Source organism: Ictidomys tridecemlineatus, chromosome 7 (assembly GCF_052094955.1).
Source record: "Ictidomys tridecemlineatus isolate mIctTri1 chromosome 7, mIctTri1.hap1, whole genome shotgun sequence".
Classification (NCBI taxonomy): domain Eukaryota; kingdom Metazoa; phylum Chordata; class Mammalia; order Rodentia; family Sciuridae; genus Ictidomys; species Ictidomys tridecemlineatus.
The window spans coordinates 140,466,451-140,491,391 of NC_135483.1; the positions used below are offsets into that span (position 1 = coordinate 140,466,451).

At 34.4% G+C, this 24,941-nt stretch overlaps 1 protein-coding gene across 2 annotated transcripts in view; it reads right to left on the reverse strand.

The window, feature by feature from the left end:
• The window catches only part of Slc25a12 (solute carrier family 25 member 12), a 169,673-nt gene that overhangs the window by 42,546 nt on the left and 102,186 nt on the right, over nucleotides 1-24,941 (reverse strand). For both annotated transcript variants that reach the window (XM_040294471.2, XM_005324590.4), the window contains exons 3-5: nucleotides 15,512-15,654; nucleotides 11,292-11,407; nucleotides 2,803-2,942 (exon numbers count right to left, since the gene is read on the reverse strand). In XM_040294471.2, the coding sequence (XP_040150405.2) occupies nucleotides 2,803-2,942; nucleotides 11,292-11,407; nucleotides 15,512-15,654 (399 nt within the window). The remainder of the gene's footprint in view (nucleotides 1-2,802; nucleotides 2,943-11,291; nucleotides 11,408-15,511; nucleotides 15,655-24,941) is intronic.

Sequence of the window (24,941 nt, forward strand, 5' to 3'; positions counted from 1 at the left end):
TAGGGGAATGGAAGAAAAGGACAAAGTAAACAAGCTATTCTAAAGGTGAAGATGTTATGTACTTGAAAATACATTTCATCTAACTATGAGGTAAACTGAAAATAGCAAGAGTGTCAAAAATAGCATGACTTTGGATTAGACTATATTTGTATACTTCACTATGTTTTAAACTCCATTCTCCAGTAAAATCACAGCAAAGGCACAAAACAAAATAAAACCCAAGGACAAAGAGAACAGAAAAAGAAAACATGAACAACTTCACAAGACCCTGTCTCTAAATAAAATAGGAAGAGCTGGGGGTATAGCTCAGTGGTGAAACGCTTGCTTAACATATGTAAGGCCCTGGGTTCAAGCCCCAGCACCACAAACAAACAAAGAATGGCACTGCCCATCTCAGTGGCATCATCACAAATTAGAAAACAAATGCTTTCAAAAATTATAAGAAAAATAAATTCCTACTAAAATTCTATATCCAGCCATACTATTTAAGTTTAATGACGAGGCAAGAGGTCTTCAGATATGAAAATTATCTAAAATTGTTCTATTTTACTTTCCTCAGAAAGCTGATAAATAAGTATTCCACCAAAAATAAGTAAACCATGATAAGGAAAATCTCTAGCAAACAGAAGATTCAACATAATAGAAAGGCAAATGGATTATCCAGGATGAAGGTAAAGGGAGATTACAGATTAACAGCTATGCTGAAAGTTCCAAAATCCAGCTTCTGACGATGAAGTAGATCAGAAAACACCAGAAAAATTGTACAGCTGCTGTGGAAAACAATTGGTGGTTCTTCAGAAAGTTTTAGGGGCTGGAGAAGTAGCCCAGTGATAGAGCACTTGCTAGCACACACAAGGCCCCAGGTTTGATACCCAACACTACAAAAACAAAAAAGTTAAATAGAATTATCATACAACCCAGCAATTACACTCCTTGGTAGATATTTGAACAAATATTTGTATGAATATATACAAGAGTACTGTTCACAACAGTCACAAGGTGGAAACAATCCAAATGTCCATCAACTGATGAACAGACAGAAAAAAAAATCATACATTCATAAAATGAAATATTATTCTGCTAAAAAAGGGGAAGTACAGAAAGATATTATAAATGGATAATCCTTGAAAATATTAAGGTAAGTGAAAAAAAGACTCAAAATATCATGTTTCATGATTCCATTTATATGAAATATCCAGAAACAGGTATGTCCATAGAAATAAAAAGTAGATTGGTGGTTGCCAGAAGTTGAAAGAAAAGCAAGAATAGGAAGTGAATGCTAAATGAATTTTGCAGTTTCTTTTGGAGTAATGAAAATGTTTTGGAACTATATAGAGGTAGCAAGGTAATGGTCGCAAAACACTGAATATTACTTAAAGCCACTAAATCACACACTTTTTAAAAAAATTTTAAACAGGGGCAAAGGGCTAATTTTATATTATATGACTTTTTTTTTTTTTTTTGCAATAATGGGGGTTAAATTCAAGGCCTTGTGTGTATGCTAGGCAAAGTGAGCCACATCCCCCAGCATTCTATTTTTTAAAAAAGAAAGAAAGGCTGGGGTTGTGGCTCGGTGGTAGAGTTCTTGCCTAGCATGCATGAGGCACCAGGTTTGACCCTCAGCACCACATAAATGTAAAATAAAGATATTGTGTGCACCTAAAACTTAAGAATAAATATTTAAAAAAGAAAGAAAGCAAGCTTCTGAAGGCCTTCGACAAGATTAAATTGATAGAACTACCTAATATGTTTTACATATATTAAAACATGAATAATTTGGGCAAAGTGTGAGAAAATATTACATTAATATATTGAAAACTAAACAAATACATACTAGAAACTCAAATAATTTAAGTCAGATATAGTACCTGTAGGGTACTGGTTCCAGGACCTGATCCCATCCCCAGTGGATACCCAAATCTAAGAATGCTCAAGTTCCTTATATAAATGACACATTATTTGCATACAACCAACATACATCCTCCCATATACTTTAAAAAAAAAATGTTGAAGTTGTAGATGGACGCAATACTTTTTTTTTTAACTTATTTTTATGTGGTGCTAATGATCAAACCTAGTGCCTCACACATGGTAGACAAGGGCTCTACCACTGAACTACAACCCCAGCTCCCATATACTTTAAATCATTTCTAGACTACTTGTAAAACCTTATACAGCCAGAGGTGACAGCACACACTTGTAATCCCAAGAACCTGGGAGGCTGAGGCAAGAGGATCACAAGTTCTAGGGCAACCTCAGCAACTTGGTGAAATCTTAAGAAATTTAGTGCAACCCTGTTTCAGTATAATTTTCCATAGTTAGAATCAATAAAATATACTCAAAAGTGGAAAATTAAGATGGACATGGTGGCGCAAACTGTAATCCCAGTGGCTTGGGAAGCTGACACAGGAGGATCTCAAGTTCAAAGTCAGCCTCAGCAAAAGTGAGGCACTAAGCAACCCAGTGAGACTCTGTCTCTAAAAAAAATACAAAACAGGGCTGGGGATGTGGCTCAGTGGTTGAGTCCTCCTGAGTTCAATCCCCGATACCAAAAACAAAACAAATAAAGTAAGAAATTACGGAAGTTCCAATACAAGTTTACTATATGATTAAATGGAGCCACCTAGGATACACTTTTAAAAAAAAAAACACAGATTTAAGATTTAAAATAAGTTGTCTCTGATGAGAGGGAAATGAAAAATAGGGTGAAATGGAAATGTCTGCTTTTGTACTAAACAATTTTTAAAAAAGGGAAGGAGGTGAATAGTATATACTTATAACAACTGTGAAAGCTAAGCTCACCTGCAGAAACTGTGTGAACTCTGTGTAGTTAAGATGCTTCTTCCGATTATGCCCAAAATGCAGTCGGATAAACTCACAGTCCCAGTTAAAAGGGATATGATGATGAATAATAGTCTGTCCAAAAATTTCCTTGACATTTTCTTAAAAGGGAAAACAAAAATAAATCAATTATACTTTGAATAAGTAGTTTAACCCACTGCAATGTTCCTACAGAAAAAAATTAAGAAGTCAATATCATCTGCTTCTATTAAGATTAACTGCAAAAATTTTTTGTGCCCAGAAATCCATGCACAGGAACACAATTGATACAAAATATAATTTTACACTTAAGATTGTGTACCATTACATATAAGGCCATGAGATTCTTAATTTCTCTTGATTTAATTTTAATTAAGAAGTGATTTATATCTTGTACTATAAATGACTGCTACTTTACATTCCAGTATAAAATCAATAGTGTTTTCCCAGTTCCTCAAGGAGTCAAATTAAGCCCTTTATCAGAAGCATGAATACCTAAATTACAGTATAATGCAATATTTGTCATACTAAGTATGGTTTGATTGAGGCTTGATTATTACATTCACACTAGCCTGAATATGTCTATTGAAGATAGGTATAAGAAATACTACCAAAAGCATATCATTAGCTCAGCAGCAAGCACCTTATTAAAAGCTTCTGATATTGTCAAAAATATGGTCTTGACACAAAGCTTCAAAATCCCCATAAAATCCATGATTATTAGTCTGCACTATTAAAATATTTTAAGATAAGTGAAATTAGTGATTCACTTTTAAATAAAGCTCCAAACACAGTACACTAACTTTTAGATAGGAACCAGTCACGCTGTGTAATATACAACCAAAACTCTCTGGCAGCTTGTCTTCATGCACTAGCAATGTCATTCACTTTCCTACACAATTTTACATTTACTGTAAAAGTCAATCCACAAATGACTGGTACTTTAACAAGCATAGACTGGATAGACTAATTTAGAAGCTCATGCCAGAAAAAAACAAAAACAAAAACAAAACAAAACTCATTAACAAAGTTAAGAAAGCAGGAAGCCTATTTTACTGATGTCTTAAGAGCAAAATTATTTTCAAATGTCAATTTTATTAGTGAAATGGTTTTACCATAATAGCTATCAATTATACTAGAGAATTAGTAAATACAAGTTTAATGTTTTATAATCTCCTCCAATTTTGCTATTTTTCCTAATTTTTGCAAATTCTTTGGATAAGATACTGATCTCAGACTGTAAATGATTGAATGGATTCCCTTTGTTTTATACACCCTTTTTTCTTAATAACAGCATTATAACTGGGGTAGGAGAGTGTAAAAATTCTAAGCTGGAAATCCTACCAGTCTGGACCCAATGTAACAGCTCTGAGTAGATTACAGCAATCAGCAAAGTTGGAAGAAGGCATTGGATGTCACTGGGGAGATGGGATTCTCATTTTTTCTTTCAAATGGAATGCAGGATTCATTTCTTGCCTAAGTAGCAACAGTATTTCAGAGTTTTCAAATCATGTCAAGTATTTTCACCTTAAACACAAATGAAATGCTATATGGGCTTTTGTTCCTAAAAAGCAAAGAAATCATAGCAATTCATGGGATCCAGGTTTCTAACCAACACAAAAAATTATCATTAAAACTACACGAAACATAATATTGCAAAATATGCTAAACTTTATAAGATAATTAAAATAATAAGAGTCGGAAAAATATTTGACCAAAAATATTAATGGAAGATCAGCAAATATTTTTAAAATCCCAATTTAATTAATTAGCTGCTTCTATCCCCAAATCAATTAATGTAATTGCTTATTTTTAAGACCTAACAAAAGAAGTGTTCAACTAAAAAAAAATTTAAATTAATTGAAAATTGAATAGAATAACTTAAATTTATTTAATCAAGATTAGTTATAGATAAGTATGATGGCACAGGCTTGTAATCTCAGTTATTTCGGAGGTGAAAGTTAGATGATCAAAAGTTTAAGGACAGCCTGGGTAATTTAATGAGACCCTGTCTTAAAATAAAAAATAGAAAAGGCTGGGGATGTTGCTCTGTGGTAGAATGTCCCTGTTTTAATCCTAAGTTACCATCAGGGACAGGAAATAGATTATTAAAGAGAATAAGTTATTTCACGGTAACAAATTTTTCTAAAGGTCACAACTCCCAAAATCTAATTATTTGATAAGAAATATATGTATTGCTCCCTTGATAATTTTTATGCAAGGGAGGATAAAACTGAATCCCTTTTATGATGAGAAAATATCAGAATCTAAAATGAAAAATATTCAAAATCCTTCAAACTAGGAAAACTTACCTAGAAAATTTTTCCTATTACAAAAAAAATTTTTGATAAATTAATTTGCCATGTATAATTTATATCTGGAAAATAGCTCTATAAAATAGCTTTAACTGGAAATCCTATTTTACAAATTTCCTAGTAATCTCTAAATAAGATATATAATATTTTTGAAACAATTAAAATAATGGCCTAAATTACTTATAGCAATCTCTTCATTACAGAAGCATCATTTTCCATGTTATTTGTTTGGACATTTCCTACTTCTCCCAAAGTGATCTCTTGACAGCTTTGTATATGATTTTATTATGATCATTATTATATGCTGTGGTTTATTAACCACTCCCCAGGTACTTTTAATTATTTTATAGTCATATCACAGGCTTCAACTGTAGTTAGTAGGACTAATAAAATTTTAAATCTACTTTGTTACCTCTTAAGATGCATTCTACTTCTCTTTTATAATTATTTATACTACCAATTGACTGAAGCCGATTTAGAAATGTCACAGAAGTCATCAGTACAACTATTGTTTTAAAGTCCAATTCATAATCATCACTTTTTAAAAAAAAAAAACTGGGATATGCTTATAAAAAAATTATATAAAAGCTCCAGAATTGGAAAGCTTATACTTGTGTGAGGCAATAAGTCAAATAGCTGATGTTATTATCTTACTTGATTTATCACCAATAATTTCAAAAATATCCACAACATCTAACTGGAACTGCATAGCAAGTTTCGCACCCAAAGAGAATCCCGTCTTTCCAGTGGCAAACAAGGATCTTTAGCTGTAAATAGCACTCCTTTAGAGTGTTATTTCAGTAGCCACAGTTCTAAACTGGATGAAAGGGATATAAGAGTCATATCTACTGGCAGCAAGATAACCATCTAGTATTTTATACCAGGTTGGCATTGCTAAGAGAAACAGGAATCCATTCCTTTTCTGACATCTAGAAAACAAGAGACCACTTTTTCACTTCCTGCAGAGAATGGGCTTACAAAAGGGATTGTTTGATAATTCCATGGAAAAGGGAATTGGGGCCAGATACAAAAATAGCTTGTCATTTGCTCAAAGGAGAGGAGCACAATGATTTGTCAGGAAGGCAGGTAATGGTGACAACTGTGATTAAATAAAAATGTTCACAGATGTATATAACATTAGTCAGTTTAGCTGTATCAGTAACTTATAATGATTGGACTAGATGAAATACACATTGAAGCATATATATTTATGTAAATATGTCTTAACAGAGGTTTCAATTTCCCCAGTAGCCCACACTGTGTCTCCCCATCTCATCCACCCTCATCCCTCCCCTGGTTCTTATGGGAGCTTCCTACTGGTCTTGTTCACCTTTCTGCAGTACAAAATTACCTCTGACCGGGGCTGGCACTCTTCTCCAAGACTGCCACCATGCCTGTTCCATGAATGAGCCTGGAAGGAGCTGCTGTACCAACGGTGTGGCCAGAGAACTCCTCCTGTAGGTATACAAGCCATCAGCCCTGTGACACAGCCCACCTACCATCAGCCCAACTTGACATCCTGATTCCAGGATTCCAGCCCAGCAGGAGCCACTGCTTCCAACTTATAGACTTGAGACCAAATATTCTGATTGTGAGAGGGGAAAATTCCTCAATAACTGAGTTTCACCAGCATAGTTCTTTAAGTGAAGTCAGAGAAGCTTTTAGGACACTCATCATGTACAGTGAATATCCTTGTGTATAAGTGAACAAACACAATGGTGAGACTTGTGGAAGTGAAGAATTTCTGGGTGAAGGAAAATTTGTGGAAAAGAGTAGGAACAACTAAGTGGCCAAAAAAGAAAATAAAGGAAAACAAAGAACAACAACAGAAAGACCAACAACAGGAAACTTGTAGAGGAAGTCCTAACCAACATAGCATATAGACTCAGTCCCAGACTGCAGGGTTCTACTCCCAGGTATGCCATTAGTGTCCTAGGTGAGCCCCCCTGTTTCTGTGAGGGAAAAGTATTTCTATTAGCTCTTTACCTACCTCCAGAAGGGAATATTGTATGATCAGTCAATAAAGTAGTCTCTCTGCCAAAAATATGTAAAGATCCATTTCTCAGGAAAGATAAATTCACATTTAAAGAACATCTATGATTACAGAAGCTAGCTGTTTCAACAGTCTACCATCAAATAGCATAAAAAACAAACAAACAAACAAAAAAACATTGGGTCCTTTTTTAACCTCAAACTCTAAATCTACTCCAGTATCCTTGAGTATTTTTTAAAAGGATCTTGTGATGTCTGAAAATGATATGAAGCAAAGAATCTCAAAAATTCTTCCTGATTTAATTGAACACTTAGGTGAAGCTCTACTTCATTCCAAATTATAGATTAGCTGTCTGTCACCTTTAGAATTTCATATTTTTCCACACCTATGTCTGTTTCCATGGAGAAAGAATACAATATTTTTCATATCTATACTTCTATCTCCAAATCCTTTAAATTAAAGCAGTGGTTATGCCTAAAACACTCCAATATATTTTCCCTTTAGGGAAAAAGAAGCACAAATGGAACATATTTTAATTTGCTATACATTCTGATAGCCCACACAGTACTAAATTAAAAGGTATCCCTGCTTTTTGAGGGTTGTATTAGTCAGGGGGTGAGGATATACCCTTAGAAAAGATCACTTTTAAGAGTTCCCATTCCTAAGCAAACACTTTGGGTAACAATGATGATGAGTGTTTAATAGAGAACTCAGAACACATAATACATATCATCCTCATTGATGAGTTAATAAGCTTCTTTTTGCTGTTTGTTTTTTTAACAATTACTCTTTCTTAAAGCAACAGACGTTTTCTTTTAATTTTGGACAAATGCATGGTAGCTATTGACAACAAAATGTAGTATAACCACTTAACTAGGTGACCTCAACCTAATGATATCAGGTATGCTATTCAGTGGATGATAGGAAGATCAAGGCAAATTTGCACTGCACCCAGCACACACCAGTCATGCAACGGCCTCTACAAGGCTCATGCCACCTGGCAATAACAGATACACAAGCCATTAAGTAATTACCTACAGCATGCATTAGAAGTTTTATTAAAAGAACATCAAAGAGGAAACAACTAATAGTTTATTTACTCTTAAAAAGAAAAAACAAACAAAAAAAAACAAACTCCAGAACCCTTTTTCTGAGCTTTTATTTTCTGAAATGCATCACCAAGACCCCAGCATAAAATCCTCTCTCCCAGAATGAAAGTACCTCAAACAAATAAAACTTGTGTAGCACTCAATAAATGTTGTTCAATATTGCCATTTGTATAAATACTTGCAAAGATACACAACACAGTTTAAGTATATAACTTGATGTGTATAAAAACTATATCTAAAAAAACAAAAGCATAGATGAGAACAATATATACATGTACACAGAAAACATTAACATTATCATTGCAGTCCACAAGAGATACTGATGGCATAAAAGTTTTCCCCACATTATTGTGCCTGGAATCCAATATTCTCTCGTAACTTTCTTCCCTTAGGTGCACCAAAGAAAACTATAAATAGCTCCAAATTAGAAAACATAGGCCATTTGTTGGAAAGGATTTAACTCCAGTTAGAATGAATCTAAATTTTCCTTTTACCTAAACATGTATCTACAAATATATTAGCACAATTCAATATATTAAGTGGGTACAAACATAAAAACTGACCTTCATCACAGATCCAAAATCCTATAAAATAAACTGCAAGTTAATTATTTCCTTATGCAGAAATTCTGTAGTCTTGAATACAGCCTGAAATAAGTGGGGTCTTAGAAATCTTGTTAAAATGGCATTTGCTATAAGTAATAGTTTCAATGATTATCTTCTTTTATTAAAGTACAAAATTAGTCTTCTCTCCTTTATTATAATTCCTTTCAATTTAGCTAAAAATATTTTGTTCCAAAATGAGGCTAAGGATATAACTCAGTGTTAGAGAGCTTGCCAGCATGTATAAGGCCCTGGGTTCAAATCTAAGCACTGTGAAAAAAAAAAGTCATTTTTTAAAAAGTGTCTAAAAACAGATCCTCAAAAATGTGGAGACAGGACAGGAAAGAGAAATGGTCAAAGTCCCTAAGAAATAGGTGACCACCATCAAGAAAGCCATATAGCTGGCCTACCCCAAGAACAATGTCAAAAGTGGGTATAAATTTTTCTTCTTCCATAATAATCCTCTCTCTAGATTATGGAGCAGAAAAATGAAAGCAAGATTCTAGAGGGTTCAAATGTTCTTCAGTCCATACCAGGTACAAAAAAACTAAACCAATTTACTTTGTTTTAATTCTATTTCTTGAAATCCTAACTCACAAATCATAGTCTAAAAGAAAAATTTAAAAAACTATAAAAGAACAAATTTTGGATTTAATAAGTAAAAGCTTTTATTTGCAAGAAATAAAGTGTACATGAACCATTCAGCTACTTCCAACACTCATTTTAATCTACTAATCAACAATGGTATGGATCTCTGTTGTTGGTTTGTTGGGTAAAGTGACTTGAGTGATTTATTTTTAAAAATAGAAGCTGGGAAAAGCAATCAATTGGAGGTGACATGATACCGAAGTAGAGGGACAAAATAAATCAGAATTTGGTTTTAAGAAATCTTAAGTCTTAATGCACACAGAATAGAAGCACAGGTATGCTGTCACCAACACAGACATTTGAATCAAATTATTTCCCAAGCTTTTCTGTACCACATTTGGAAGTGAGACATATGAGCATGTGTGATACTTACTGAAAAAAGAAAATGCAGCAATTATTAGTAGTACAGGGTTGACACTGAATGATGAGATGATATTGGTTTTGTGCTTTAAACTATAGAATCTGGGTGCTTACATGGAAAGTCAACATTCTTTAGAAGGCAAAATGGCGAGAGCTTGCTCCAAAGCAAGGAGAATGCCAAAATACATGCAGAAATTTAAAGAGCTTTGCATAGTGTTTATTGAGGAAAGTCTTCTCATATAAAGGACAATTGGATCAATGAGCAGAGGAAGAAAAACAGTCGAGGCCAAGCTGGAAAATGTGTTCACCAAAGTTACAGCCAAGGTGCCACTGGTCTTTCCAATATTTTCTCCCAGTCTTACCATTGCTGTGATAATTCTTCCTTCAGGTTTAAGTAAAGGATGTGTTTTATAACTCAAACATCACAATGAATGTGAAAAAAAAGCCTTATTTTCAAGGGTTTCTCCACAAATATTCATGCTAATGCATATCATAAAAAGATGAATCAAGTTCATCAATTTCAGTTCTACAAGAGGAAAAAGTTCTGAAGATCTGTTTCACAGCAATGTGAACACACTAAACACTACTGAACTGTACACTCAATAATGGTTAAGATGGTAAATTTTATTTTTTGTTTTTTAACCACAACAAAATACTTTCAAATATTAAAAAATAATAATAATAATAAGAGGGCAGTTCAACATCCTTGAACATGCTAGACTAGTTTTACTGAAAAGCCTGTTACAGGAAAAATTAGCCAATACTTTCACTAAGCATAAACTAATTTCTACAAATAAGTACCTTTAAAAACTAATGCAGACTACATGTAAAAATCCTAGTTTGCATACTTGTAAGGCATCAACAATGTGTTAGATTGTGTCTACCAAAGAACTTAAGTCGATTTCTATATCCAAGTCAGATGGTTATTTTAATATTATAGCCCTGTCTCCTAAAACCAAAACTCTAAAACAGAAGGTTCAGAGAATACTAATTAATTTTATCTTAACTTCCTCCTTTAGTTTCATTGTTGGTGTTAAAAATGGCATAGTAGCAATTTTCCAAAGTTGCTACAGAGAAGGTTTAAATTCCCTATCCAAAATCCCATAAAGAATGAGAAGGTTGCTCCAGTCTACTTTATAAAGAATTTTGCCCAGGCTGGTCCAGTACAAGAAAATTTTACACCACTTATTTTAGGAATTCGAAAGTGTCAGTGACCTAATAAGCTGAACCAACAGCATTCCTAGATTCCTTAATTTTTGAAGTAGTCTAACAATTTGAAGAAAATAAAACCACTTTTATCTTTGTAAACCTCTTAGGAAATTAATACTTCTCTTATTGACTAGGTTCTAAATAAGCATAAATCTATAATCAGTTATTAGATTTAGCAATTAAAGATTGGACCAACATCATAACTTTACTTATTAGAATCTTTTTTTTCCCTTACCAAATGTCACCTCTCCACTTCCACTCTTGTCAAACAATTGGAAAGCCACTATGAACATGGAATCTGGAGCACATAAAACAGATTCAAATGCCAAAAACTCTTGATAGGAGATCAACCTGGAACAAATATAAAATGTTACTGGCTAGTAAAGAAAGGGAAAATTAATTAATCTGCCTTTACTTTATGAACTGTAGCTCAGAGTAACCAAATAACTAATGAAGGGTGTGTATATTCCAGGGAGGAATGGAATATTATCCTTTTGTAAGGCCCTAACAAATTAACAAACTAATCAACAGACACTACCATCACATAAGGAGAGAAAGCAACACCAAAAATAATTAAATCTGAAAGTGATCAAGTCTCTAGATCATAATTTTTCAATCTCAGCACTGCTGACATTTCAAGCTGGATAATTCTTTTGCTCTTGTTGGTCTCCTGTGCATTGTAGCTATTTACATGCTATAAAACATGGAGGAGAGAGGAGCCAAGCACAAAAGAACATGATATTGACTACTCTTAAACCAGCTTTTTCCTCATACTTAACCAAATAACTAAAACTTGTCTGAATGAGTTCTACTCATTCACTTGATTTTACTTCTTCATGGGTGATTATAAGTAATATTATGTATTATCATTTCAAATGACACACCTATACAACTCATCAACAAAAGTACAAAGAATCAAGGAACATAGCTCATATGTGGGGAAAATGTACCAATTGGCCAGGCATGGTGGTATATGCTTGTAATCTCAGTGGCTTGGAAGACTGAGGCAAGAAGATTGCAAGTTCAAAGCCAGCCTCAGCAAAAGCAAGGTGCTAATAAGCAACTCAGTGAGACTCTGTCTCTGCATAAAATACAAAATAGGGCTGGAGGTGTGGCTCAGTGGTAGAGTACTCCTGAGTTCAATCCCCAGTACCCTCCCCACCGTCCCCCACAAAAAAGTACCAATTGAACAATTTTAATCTTTCCTCACTGCCCTGGGTAATAGAGAAAGAGGGAGAAAAAAGAATATCTATTTTTACAAATGATTATAAGAAAAAGAGACTAAAAATTAGGAGAACTAATTTTGTGTTATTGGGAAAGTCAATCTCTTTGGGCCTTATTTTCCTGTATGTGTTAAATGAGGAAAGATCGACTTATTTGAATGAGTCAAACACTGAAGCTTTTGATTCTATTGAATTAAAATTATTTTTAAAAGACTTAATAATGATACTAAGGTTTTTGAAGTCATAGACCTTTATGAAAATCTAAGATTCTTCCCAGAAAACTGTAGATATGAATCCACTCATACTTTATTATATTTCAGGAACTTCAGGAATCTCTGGAGAAGATTTATGAAGAGACAACTAGGAACCTATGTGTTTCTAGAAAACTCCACCTTTGCTTCTAGAAATAATTCACATTTCATATAGTCATTTATAATTTTTATAACCTAACTCTGAGTCAGGTTTCCTACACAATTCCTGTCTGATTAAGAAATTTTAAAAATTGAAATAGAACAGTTTTTTAAAAATACTTTTTAGTCGTACACAAAAAAATACTTTATTTTTATGTGGTGCTGAGGATTGAACCCAGTGTCTCACACATCCCAGGCAAGCCTCTGCCACTGAGTCACAACACCTGCCCACAAATTTATTATTATTTTTTTTTTTTAACTAAAACAGGTATTTTAAAAAGTGAACTCTGGGGCTAGAGATATAGCTCAGTTGGTAGAGTACTTGCCTCTCATGCACAAGGCCCTGGATTCAATCCCCAGCGCCAAAAAAAAAAAAAAGAAAAGAAGTAAACTCCGGTAATCCCAACAGCTCAGGAGGCTGAGACAAGAGGATCACAGGTTCAAAGTCAGTAACTTGGCAAGGCTATAAGAAACCTAGTGAGACCTTGTCTCTAAATAAAAAATAAAAAGGGCTGAGGATGTGGCTCAGTTGTTAAGCCCTTGGGTTCAATCCCAGTACCCTCCTCCCAAAAAAGTAAACTCTGCTCAACATTATTTTAGATTTTGCCACTAGACAAAACACATTACTGATCTGTTTTGTTCTGGCAACTTTAGCCCTTGCCCTTGATTACACTTGGCCACATTTAAAAAAAATCCTACTTTAATAATGCAGCTTGACCTACAAACCTCATGCTTTAGATAAGATACCCTATTGAAATGGACAAGAGTAGATGGTCACAAAAGAAAGCAACCGAAAAGATATGGATATTTTAAAGCAGACCTCAGATCAAATTAATAATGCATTGATATTTTCTAAAAGAACTTAATGTATATGTAAACTTTAATATTCTGAAGGAATTCTAATTAAAAATAAATTTTCATAGGTGTTACTGTCTAATCACTATTGAGACTCTAATTAAATGATCCAGTGACTTAGGTGATTTGACATTTTTAGAGACTAGACAATACTATACATGTTCCCTGATACCTGACATTTATAATGATTCAAAAATCTTGCCCATTCATAAAATACGCATTTGACAAACATTTGTTGAACATAGTAAATTGCATGCACTGTGCTAGGTTCTATGGGACAATAAAAATGAATACAATGTTAGTCCTGCACTCAACCTTTATTTACTTTAGCCCTCTCAATAGTCACCTAACCAGATTTCACTGTGTGCAAGTCTTGTCCCACTCCAACCTGCCATTTTTCTAAATGGATTGTGGCTCACTGGTAAGGCGCTCACATTGTATGTGCAAGGCCCTGGATTCGATCCTCAGCACCATATAAAAATAAATAAACAAAATAAAAACACTGTGCCCAACTATAACTAAAAAATAATAATAGTAATAATAATAATAATAATAATAATAATATTTTCTTAGTTGTTGAAAGACCTTTATTTCATTTATTTATATGTGGTACTGAGAATCAAACCCAGTGCCTCATATATGCTAGGCAAGCACAGTATCACTGAGCTACAACCCCAGGCCCAATGGTAATAATTTTTAAAGACTCCTTGCTGCCCAATTTTTCAGTGTTTTTCACACAAGCACCTCTACAGGTAGAAAAGCAAGCCTGGATGCTTGGAAGTCTGAGGCTGTAGCTTGAAACTGCCATAGTAAGCAAATATTTTCTTTATATAATTCATACAAATATTGCCTTTGCCCCGTACTATATGGAGAATATGATTTTAGTATATGATTTTAATAAAAATAATGGTGACTTTCCCCCCTTGAGTTAAATAAGCTGACACTCTAATAAGATGACTTCATATCCATATGCTTACCAAGCTAAAAGTATCTCCAAGACCAAGAGTCACAAGCTTGCAGGATATAGTCAAAGTTCAGCACACAAGGTCCCCAACTCCACTTCAACAATAAAAAGCAACGCCACAACTGCACTGGAGTGGAACACAATCCTGCCCACCCTGCTGCTCACACACAGGCACACACCCTCCATGTTTCATGCCACTCTTGCTCCCTTACCTGAAATTCTTCTCCCTATTTGTCCAACTACCAGCAAGCTCGTATTCATTTTGACAAATTTTACTCAAATATCGCCTCTTTCATGATTCTGACTTGACCCCAAAACAGTTAGCCATGTTTTCTTGGGTACCTTCTATATGTTCCATATACATCTATTAGAGTGTCTTATTCCAGAGTATTGCTTTATTTTTCTTTGCTTGGTCATCTTCATTCCTACTAGGTTACAAGCTTCTTCTTAAGGTCAGAACTTCATTTTATTTGTTTTTAATAAGATTCAACAATGCCTGACAAATGATGGTTGTTAACACAATATTTGCCAAGTAAACAAATAGACAAATTAATAAATTTGTCTAAACTCTTCTTTGGTTTATTTTTCATCACAGCACTTATAATCTCATAACATACTATCATTTTTAAAATTTTGTTTATCTCCTTTCCGTGGTTTATTCACTGATAAGTTCTAGCACAAAGAACAGTGCCTGAAGTAACTGCAGGCACTCATTATTTATTGAATGAATGGATGTCAGAAATTATACCTAATTGCCCAGAACCCATCCTACTCAGACTATTATAAAACATACTATTCCCATATAATTTTTTTCAAAAAGAAAGAAATGCCAGTATCTTTCATAATGGTAGTAAATAATGCTATTTTTTATAAACTTCAAAGAAAGATATGGGTTTACTAATATTAAAATTCTAAATATTCATAAGTAATATTTTTGTTTTTAAAAACTTTTAATAACATATTTCAGAACATTAATTTTTCAAAAATATATAAAAGTTCTCACCCATCCTTGGTTTGATCGGCTACTCCTGCCAAGAGCTGCACAATCTTTGGGTTGCTATTTGGATCATTATACAGTCCAAGATAGCGCTGGACAAAATCTTCTGGGGTCATGTAATGTTCTCCATCAACCTCAGTACTGGCATACTAAAACATAAATAAATAAAGCATATTGAAAAGTTAAAATTTGACTAATAAGTTAAAATTAATCATTATCATTTTATAGCCATCAAATGTTTTATGAAAAGGTAAATTAAAGGCCAGTATTAAAATAAGAGCCAGGCACTGTGGCACACACCTGTAATCCCAGAGGCTCAGGAGGCTGAGGCAGGAGGATTACAAGTTCAAAGCCAGCCTTAGCAACTTATCAAGGCTCTAAGCAACTTAGCAAGATCCTGTTTCTAACTAAAATATAAAAACAGGCTGAGGGGGCTGGGGCTGTAGTACAGTGACAGAGTGCTTGTCTAGCATGTATGAGGTTCTGGGTTCAATCCTTAGCATCACATAAAAATAAAACAGAACCTTAGCATCACATAAAAATAAAACAAACAAAATAAAGACATCCTGTCCATCTACAACTACAAAAATATTTTTTTTAAAACAAAAAACAAATGGGCTGGGGAAATCACTCATTGGTTAAGTATTCCTGGGTTCTATCCCTGGTACCAAAGAAAAGAAAATAAGAATAATGAACATAGAATTTTTCTCTGGATAGTGAAAATGAAACACCCAGAGACTAGTTTAAGAACACTGTAAGCCAGGCACAATGGCACAACAACTCTGGAGGCTAAAGCAGGAGGATTGCAAATTCAAGACCAACCTCAGCAACTTAGCAAGACCTGACAACTTAGCAAGACCCTGTCTCAAAATAAAATATTAAAAAAGGACTGGGGATACGACTGTGACTTAATGTTTAAGTCCCTGGGTTCAATCCCCAGTACCATAGGGGGTCGAAGGAGAACAACATGAAATACTGACAACATGATATAACATGGATGAACCTTGAAAATATTCTAAATTAATGAACCAGACACAAAAGGCACATATTACTGGATCCAATCTATATGAAATGTCCACAACGGGCAAATCCACACAATCAGAAAGAAAGAGTGGTTGCCAGGACTGGGAGAAAGAGAAAATGGGAGTTAATTGCTTAATGGAGATGAGGTCGCTCTTTGGGTCACATATTATAAATGTACTAAAAAAAAATTAAATTATATATTTTAAATGGCAACAAAAGGGAACTTTATGCTAAATGAATATTTTGTCTCAATATATAAGCTTGGTTCAGTGGCACACCTATAATCACAGCAACTCAGGCAGCTGAGGCTGGAGGATCACAAGATTTAGGCCAGCCTTGGCAATTTGGCAAGACTCTGTCTCAAAATAAAATTCTAAAAAAGGGCTAGGGATATAGCTCAATGGTAGAGTGCCTGACTAGCATACATAAGTCCTTGGGTTCCATCCCCAGTACAGGGTTGGGGGAGGGAGTGTGAGTTTAAGTAATATAAGAGATATCAGAAAAACTAAAAAAAGCAAATGAGAAGCCAGGACCCAAAAGGGAGAAAATAATATCTACTGTCTATAAGAGTGGGAGGAAGGCTGGGGATGTGGCTTAAGTGGTGGCGTGCTCGCCTGGAATGCCTGCGGCCCGGGTTAGATCCTCAGCACCACATACAAACAAAGATGTTGTGTCCGCCGAAAATTTAAAAAAAAAAAAATTAAAAAAAAAAAAAGAGTGGGAGGAGAGGAAGGCATAACAAACCCTAGATGGGAACTGAATGAGAAAGGTCTAAGAAACAATATCTTCCATTTGTTCTAAATTTCAATAGTTGGGGGGGAAAAAAGAAACAAATTAAAAATTCTACCTTTTATGTAATTATTATTTTTTTTTCTGATACTGGGGACTGAACCCAGGGGTGACTTTACCACTAAGCCATACCCAACCAGTCCTTTTTTATTTATTCATTTATTTATTTTTTTGAGAGAAGTTCTCATTAAGTTGCTAAAGCTAGCCATAGTCTCCCCAGTAGCTGGGAGTATAGGCATTCACCTCTGAACCTGACAATGATTTTTGTTTTGTTTTTTAATACTTGCCTATCAAAGAAACTGGTTATTATTTTAAAGGTACAATGTACTATGGCATGACAAACAACTAAAGCTCCCCTCTTTGAATAGTAGCAGATTGATTTAGTTATTTCAGTCAACCAACAACACAGTAAGATCAAAAAATGTCCCAAAAGCAAAGGGAATTATAGGGCTCACTAAATGTCAAGCACAAAAAAACGAACAAAAATCTATACCAATGCCTACCCGCTTTTTTAGAACATCAGAGGAGAACAATCCTAAAAGTTTAGGAGAGAAAACCAAGTCACATATAAAGAATCATGAATCAAGGGAATCATGCTCCTCAACAGCAACACCAGAAAGTTCTGACAGAAATTATTTCCAACCTAGAATTCTAAACTGACCCAAACTTTCAATCAAATGTAAGGTTATGGCAAAAGTACTTTGAGGGACTAGGGATGCAGCTCAGTGGTAGAGTGTTTGCCTAACATGTATAAGGCCTTGGGATTCATACCCTAGCACCATCAAAAGCCAAAAAAAGATAGAAAAAAAAGACCTTTAAGATAACTATGTTCTCAGTATTTTGTTCCTACCTTTTCAGGAAGCTGTAGGAGGGTTGTTTTGTTTTGTTTTGTTTTGTTTTTAAAGGAAATGATTTATAATCCCTACTACTCAGGAGGCTAAAGCAGGAAAATCACAAGTTTGAGGCCAGCCTTAGCAACTTAGGGAGACCCTATATCAAAATTAAGGGTTGGGATGTAGTTAAGTGATAAAGTGTCTCCTGGATTCACTCTCTGTTACCAAAAAAAAAAAAAAAAAAAAGAGTAAACTAAATAAAAGGAAGATGTGGGACTCAGGAAACAGGTGATCCAACATTGGAAAGTGATGAAGGGAATCCCAGGACATCTCTGCTGCAGGCTACAGGCTTTTGGAGTTCCTAGTCCTGTCTAGGACAGATACAAAGACTCTAGGGAAAAAAAAAATCACTAGGGAAAATGGAATATTAGGTTATTTGGTTATAGGGAAAATAGCACTACGAGGAGTATAAGTTTTTGTTAAAATATGGCCTTCTAAATGAGATCTACTTTTATCACCCTATTTAATATTACAACCCATCCCTGTATCTATGTACTCCCAACTCTCCAACTTACATTGCCCCTTTACCCCCTTAGTATCTGTCACCTTCTAACATACTATAGGTTTTACTTATTATATTTTACTATACATTGCCCATCTAGAATGTATCAGAAGGAAAAAATTCTTTGTCTAGTTTGTTTATTAATATATCTGAAGTACCAAAACTAATACCTGGCCCTCAGTAAATAACTGTAAAATTAATGAATGGGTAATAGGCATATAAATAACTAAACACATGAAAAATGTGCTAACTTTTAACAATACAAAAGTATTTTTTTGTACAGAAATAGGAAATATTATGCACAACTTAGCTCTAAATAAACAGAATAGTCATCATAATGTAAATACTAAATATTGATTTAATATAAATTAGAAATATACTGAGAGGCCAATTGTGGTAGCACACACTGGTAATCCCAGCATCTTCAGAGGCTGAGGCAGGAGGATCACAAGGTCAAAGACAGCCTTAGCAACTTAACGAGGCCCTGTCTCAAATAAAAAATAAAAACAACTGGAGGTATGGCTCAGTGGTTAAGCACCCCTGGGTTCAATCCCTGGTACAGAAAAAGGAATATACTGAAAGGAATGGAAGAAGAAAATGGGAGAAGTAGTAGTATAAGGAAACTAAGTCCTCAACTACTAGCAAAGAAAGTCAAAATTTTCTGGAAATATAAAGGACAATATCAAAATAGCTAATAGTTATAAGTGTTTGCTTCTGATAAGCTAGATGAAGGAAAAGGATCAAAGGAAAGGACTGCCAGTTTGCTTTTTGGCTAGATATTTCAAATATCTATGAATCTGAATAAACAAAGCCATCTGCTCTTTCAACCAGAAGAGAATTAAATAAGAAATGTTTCCTTTGTCTTATTCTGAAAACAGAATAAGAGACTATCACAGGAAGTGCTATATCAACCTGCATGAGAAGTAGTCCAAGGTAGACTTTTTTTTTTTTTTTAACAAGCTAACGCTATCCAAAACACTCAGGAGTCAGGGTGGTGTCACACACCTGTAATCCCAGCAACTTGGGAGACTGAGGCAGGAGGATCACAAGTTCAAGGCCAGCCAGCCTCAGCAATTTAGTGAGGCCCTAAGCAACTCAGTGAAACTCTGTCTCTAAAAAGAATACAAAAAAAGGGCTGGGAATGTGGCTCAGTGGTTAAGTGCCCCTGAGCTCAATCCCCTGTACCAAAAAAAAAAAAAAAAGAAAAGAAAAAAAAACTCAAGAAATATGACCTCAAATGAGTCCATTTCTTTCTATATGACTATAAAAGCCAATCCTTTAGCAATCTTGGTTCTAAACTTTGACTCTACTACTAACCTATTGTGAGTCCTTAGGAAACAAGAATATTTGTCTTCTCAGTCCTTTAGATATTTCACAAATCTATATAATGAAATAATCCTTGATGGCTCAAAACAATAGGTATGCAAACATATGATAAAGAAAAACAAACTGTAAGATATTAATACTCATGGAGTCCACTGACTATCACTTGCTACTTCCTTCTCTCTTCACTATGTGACATAATTAGACACATTCTACCCAGATCACAAAGATCAGGCCAGAGTGAAAAAAGGCATGGTAGTTGGGGAGATAAGCACAAGTGGAAAGAAGGATCAACACAAAGAAATCTAAAAGTGGAATTTAAGGAGAACAACAAATCAACCACAACAAGATATTAGTATCAAAAACTAAACAATGCTATGAGAAATGTATTTATGGAAACCCAAAAAATTCTAAGAACAGGTGGGATGAGGAGTAGGGAGAGGAAAGGAAAAATAAAATTCAATTTCAAGCTGGGTACAGAGGCACATACCTATAATCTCAGCTACCAGAGATTGAGAGAAGAGTATAGCAAATTCAAGGCCAACCTGGACAATTTAGTGAGACCCTGTCTCAAAATACAATAAAAATGGCTGGGGATGTAACAGTATTAAAGTATCCTTGGGTTAGAGTCCCAGTAAAACAAACACACACACACACACAAACACACACATACACACACACACACACACACATACACACACACGTGTGCAAATCAAATGCAAATGGAAAGATAGAATATTTCAAGCTAAAAAGAAACACAATGTAGCTAGTGGTAGAGCACTTGTCTAGCATCCAGCATACTCAAGGCCCTGATTTTGATTCCGGCACTGCCAAACAAAACAAAACAATCAATGTAAACATAGAAATTTAAAAAAAAAAAAAATTTTTCTTCTCTTTTGTGGGGGAGGGGTTAGCTGAAGAAAAATGTTAATAAAGAGACTACAGATTGCAAGAGTTTAATACTTTCCTGCTTTATGCTTTTTTAAAAAAAAAATAAAGTTTCTTTCCATCCTTAAGACAAAAAGAGAAAAAGAGAGAAAGAGTACAGGTTGAGCATCCCTTATCCTAAATGCCTGGGACCAGAAATATTCCAGAGTTCAGACTTTGTTGTTGTTGGATTTTGGAATACTTACATATACATGAAATATTCTGGGGATGGACCTAAGTTGAAACACAAAATTCACTCATGTTTCACACATACCTTTATTATTTTTATTTTCATTTTTAAAAAGTTTTTGGCTTTATTATGATAAAATACACATAACACAAAATTTACCAGTTTAAGCCATTTCACACATACCTTTAAATACATGGTCTGAAGGTAAATATTATACAGTATTTTTAGTGTGCCTACATTTTTTACAGCAACCTGTCATATGAGGTAAGGTATAGATTTTTCCACTTGTATCATCATGTCTACTCAAAACTTGGATTTTGGAAGATTTCTGATTTTGAATTTTTATATTAGGAATGTTCACCCTATAAAAATGTGGGGGGAAAAAAAAAATGAAAGGAAGGGCCAGGGTTGTGGCTCAGTGGTAGAACGCTTGCCTAGCATGCGTGAGGCACTGGGTTCGATCCCTGGCACCACATAAAAAAAAATAATAAATAAAACAAAGATATTGTGTCCATCTACAACTAAAAAAAAATATTTAAAAAATAAAAATAAAAGGAATTCACTAGATTTTTCTGAGGACAAAAAAAAGGAATGTTCAACCTGTATTCAAAGATATGTAGCATAAGATAGAAAAAGTAGTTTAAGAGCAAATAGTGGAAAACTTTAAATGCCAAACAAAGTAGCCTGAACTTTATTCTGTGAGCCATACTATATCACTAGAAATTTTAGATGAGAAGAGAGAAATGATCTGACCTGTACTATCCCTGGCAACATGTAAAATACAGGTAGAGAAGAGAGGAAATGGCTGGAACAAGGAGACCAAGTAGTAGCTATTGCAAAAATCCACGTGAAAGAAGAGGCTGAGGTCAGAATCAAGGCAGTTGAAGTGAAAGGGAAGAAATAACAGGTACTCTTCATCATTTCTAATGGCTTTTTACTTTATTTGCAGTACTAGGAAGTGAACCCAGAGGTACTCTATCACTGATCTACCTCCCCAGCCATTTTTATTTTATTTTACTTTTTCCTTTTTATTTTTTCAGTTTGGGATATGACCTCCCTAAGTTCCCAGCTGACCTTGAACTAGTGATGCTTCTGCCTCAGGCTTCCAAACCTCTGCAATTACAGGTGTATACTACTGCTAGGCTATTTATTCTTTTAATAGTCTAGTATTTAAACCATTCAAAATTCAAAAGGTACAAAAGATATACAACAAAAAGCTGGAGTCGTAGCTCCTTGGTAGAGTGCTTTCCTAGCACATGTGAGACACCGGGTTCAATTCTCAGCACCACATATAAATAAATAAATAAATGAGTGAATAAATAAATAAATAAATGGTATCATGTCCATCTACACCTAAAAATATTTTTTAAAAAACCTTTCTTTCATCTCTATTTCCAGTCACTCAATTCCATATCCCAGAGGCAATCAATTTTTATATTTCCTTCTATAGACGTTTTATGTATAAATGAGTATATTTATATATGTACATATATTTATATGTGTGCTACTATATTGTCACCCAAAGCTGTATATGAAATTCTTATCCATTTTTCTTTTCTAGTGATAGGCATGCCATTTATTTATATTATTGTGAACCTCTTGCTTTTTCTCAAATTCAGTATTTTTGAAAAACAATTTGACTATACATACGCACAAGCAAGCATACATCTGCATCACAAAAAAATGCCCAAATTCTTTAACAAGAAATTCTGGGCCTGACTCCTATGAAACATTAAGAAAAAAAAAATCCTAAACACAAAATAAAAATTAAGAAAACATTAGAGATGGAATTATGGTTACCTTTGTTCTCTCTTCACAAGTATTTCAATGTTGCTTTCTTTAATTAGCAAATGACAAAAGAGGGGGAGAATATGAAAACATTTCTTATTATTGACAAAAATTTGGGAATTAGTTATACATTCCTTTTTTAATATTTATTTTTTAGTTGTAGTTGGACATAGGGATCGAACCCAGGGGCTCGCACATGCTAGGTGAGCGCTCTACCGCTGAGCCACAACCCCAGCCCTATACATTCCTTTTTGTCACAGAGGTTTATTCTCTAGTAACTGAATTTGATCTCCAGTACAACCATACTACCTACACAGAAAACACCCACATACAATGAAAGTGTACTGTAGTTATATAATCTCCAGGACTTCAGAACATTATTGACTTTAAAATATCAGGAAATAGAATAACCTTAGCACAAGCCACCAAGGACACAGCAGCCAACAAAGAAAAATGCTTTGGTTGACATGAACTGAAACAGGTTGAGCCAGTGTCTAGTGTTATAAATGATACCAGAGAACCACTTTCCCTGAGGTATTCTGCCAGTGTTTCCCGAAGTCTCCCAGTTTATTTTAACTTGATTTTTAACTGAAAGATAGAGTGTGTACCTCAGGAGGGGAAGGAAACTCATCTACAAGGAGTCAGTAGTCAATTTCTACAGGAGACAATTAACTAATTAACTCATTAAATTAGTGACAATTACTTGGTAATGTCAGAAAGCCTGTTGCCTGAACAGACAGAACCAAAGAGGGAGTTTAGAACTAAGACTTCAATCCATCCACAATGCTAAAATATTTTAGATATTATGCTAACAGAGAAAAGCCAGTACCTCAAAAACTGATGACATGAGTGCAGTTGAGCAGAACACCTGCCTGCCATGTTCAAGGCCCTAGTATGATTCCCCCATATCACAATATATACATATATATGTACATACATACATACTTAGGGACTGGGGATGAAGCAGTGGTAGAATGCTTGAGGCTCTGGGTTCAAACATCAGCAAATTAAATAAAAGGGAAAAAAATATTTAAAACAAAAGTGTTTTTAATAGTCTTAAAAAAATGACCCACTTATTTTAAACAACTTATTTTTAATGCTTCTTTTAATTGATTAATGTTTTAAACAGACTTTTTTTAACATTTTTTTTAAGAGACAACTTTTAATATTTATTTTTAGCTATCGGCGGACACAACATCTTTGTTTTTATGTGGTGCTGAGAATCGAACCCGGGCCGCATGCATGCCAGGCAAGCGAGCTACTGCTTGAGCCACATCCCCAGCCCCTTAAACAGACTTTTAAGAAAGTGAAAATAGCCTAGGGTAACACATAAGGCTAGAAATAAGCAAATATTAATGTAATGTCTTACTGAGACATCCTCTTTCTGCTAATTAAAATTATGTGAGTGTTTGTACTAAAAATGATTAACAGTTTCAATTAAAGTTTTGGGTCTCCCAGATTATGCTAAAGATTTCATTTAACAAGTAATTTAATAGTGCAACAATCTTTTCCATTTTGTTCCATCATTCCAAAGGATGAACTAAAATGATTAAATAAAATTATCAAATATTACATTCTGGGCTGGTGCTGTAGCTTAGTGGCAGAGTGCTTGCCTAACATGTGTGAGGCACTTAGCACCACATAAAAATAAACAAATAAAATAAAGCCATTCTGTCCATCTACAACTACAAATTTTTTTTTTTTTTAAATATTATATCCTGGGGCTGGGGATGTGGCTCAAGCGGTAGCGCATTCTCCTGGCATGCGTGGGGCCCGGGTTCGATCCTCAGCACTACATACAAACAAAGATGTTGTGTCCGCCAAAAACTAAAAGAAGAATAAATATTTAAAAATTCAATAAATAAATAAATAAATATTATATCCTGGGCTGGGGTTGTGGCTCAGTGGTAGATCTCTTGCCTGGCATGCATGAGGCACCGGATTCGATCCCCACCACAACATAAAAATAAATAAATAAAGATGTTGTGTCCATCTACAACT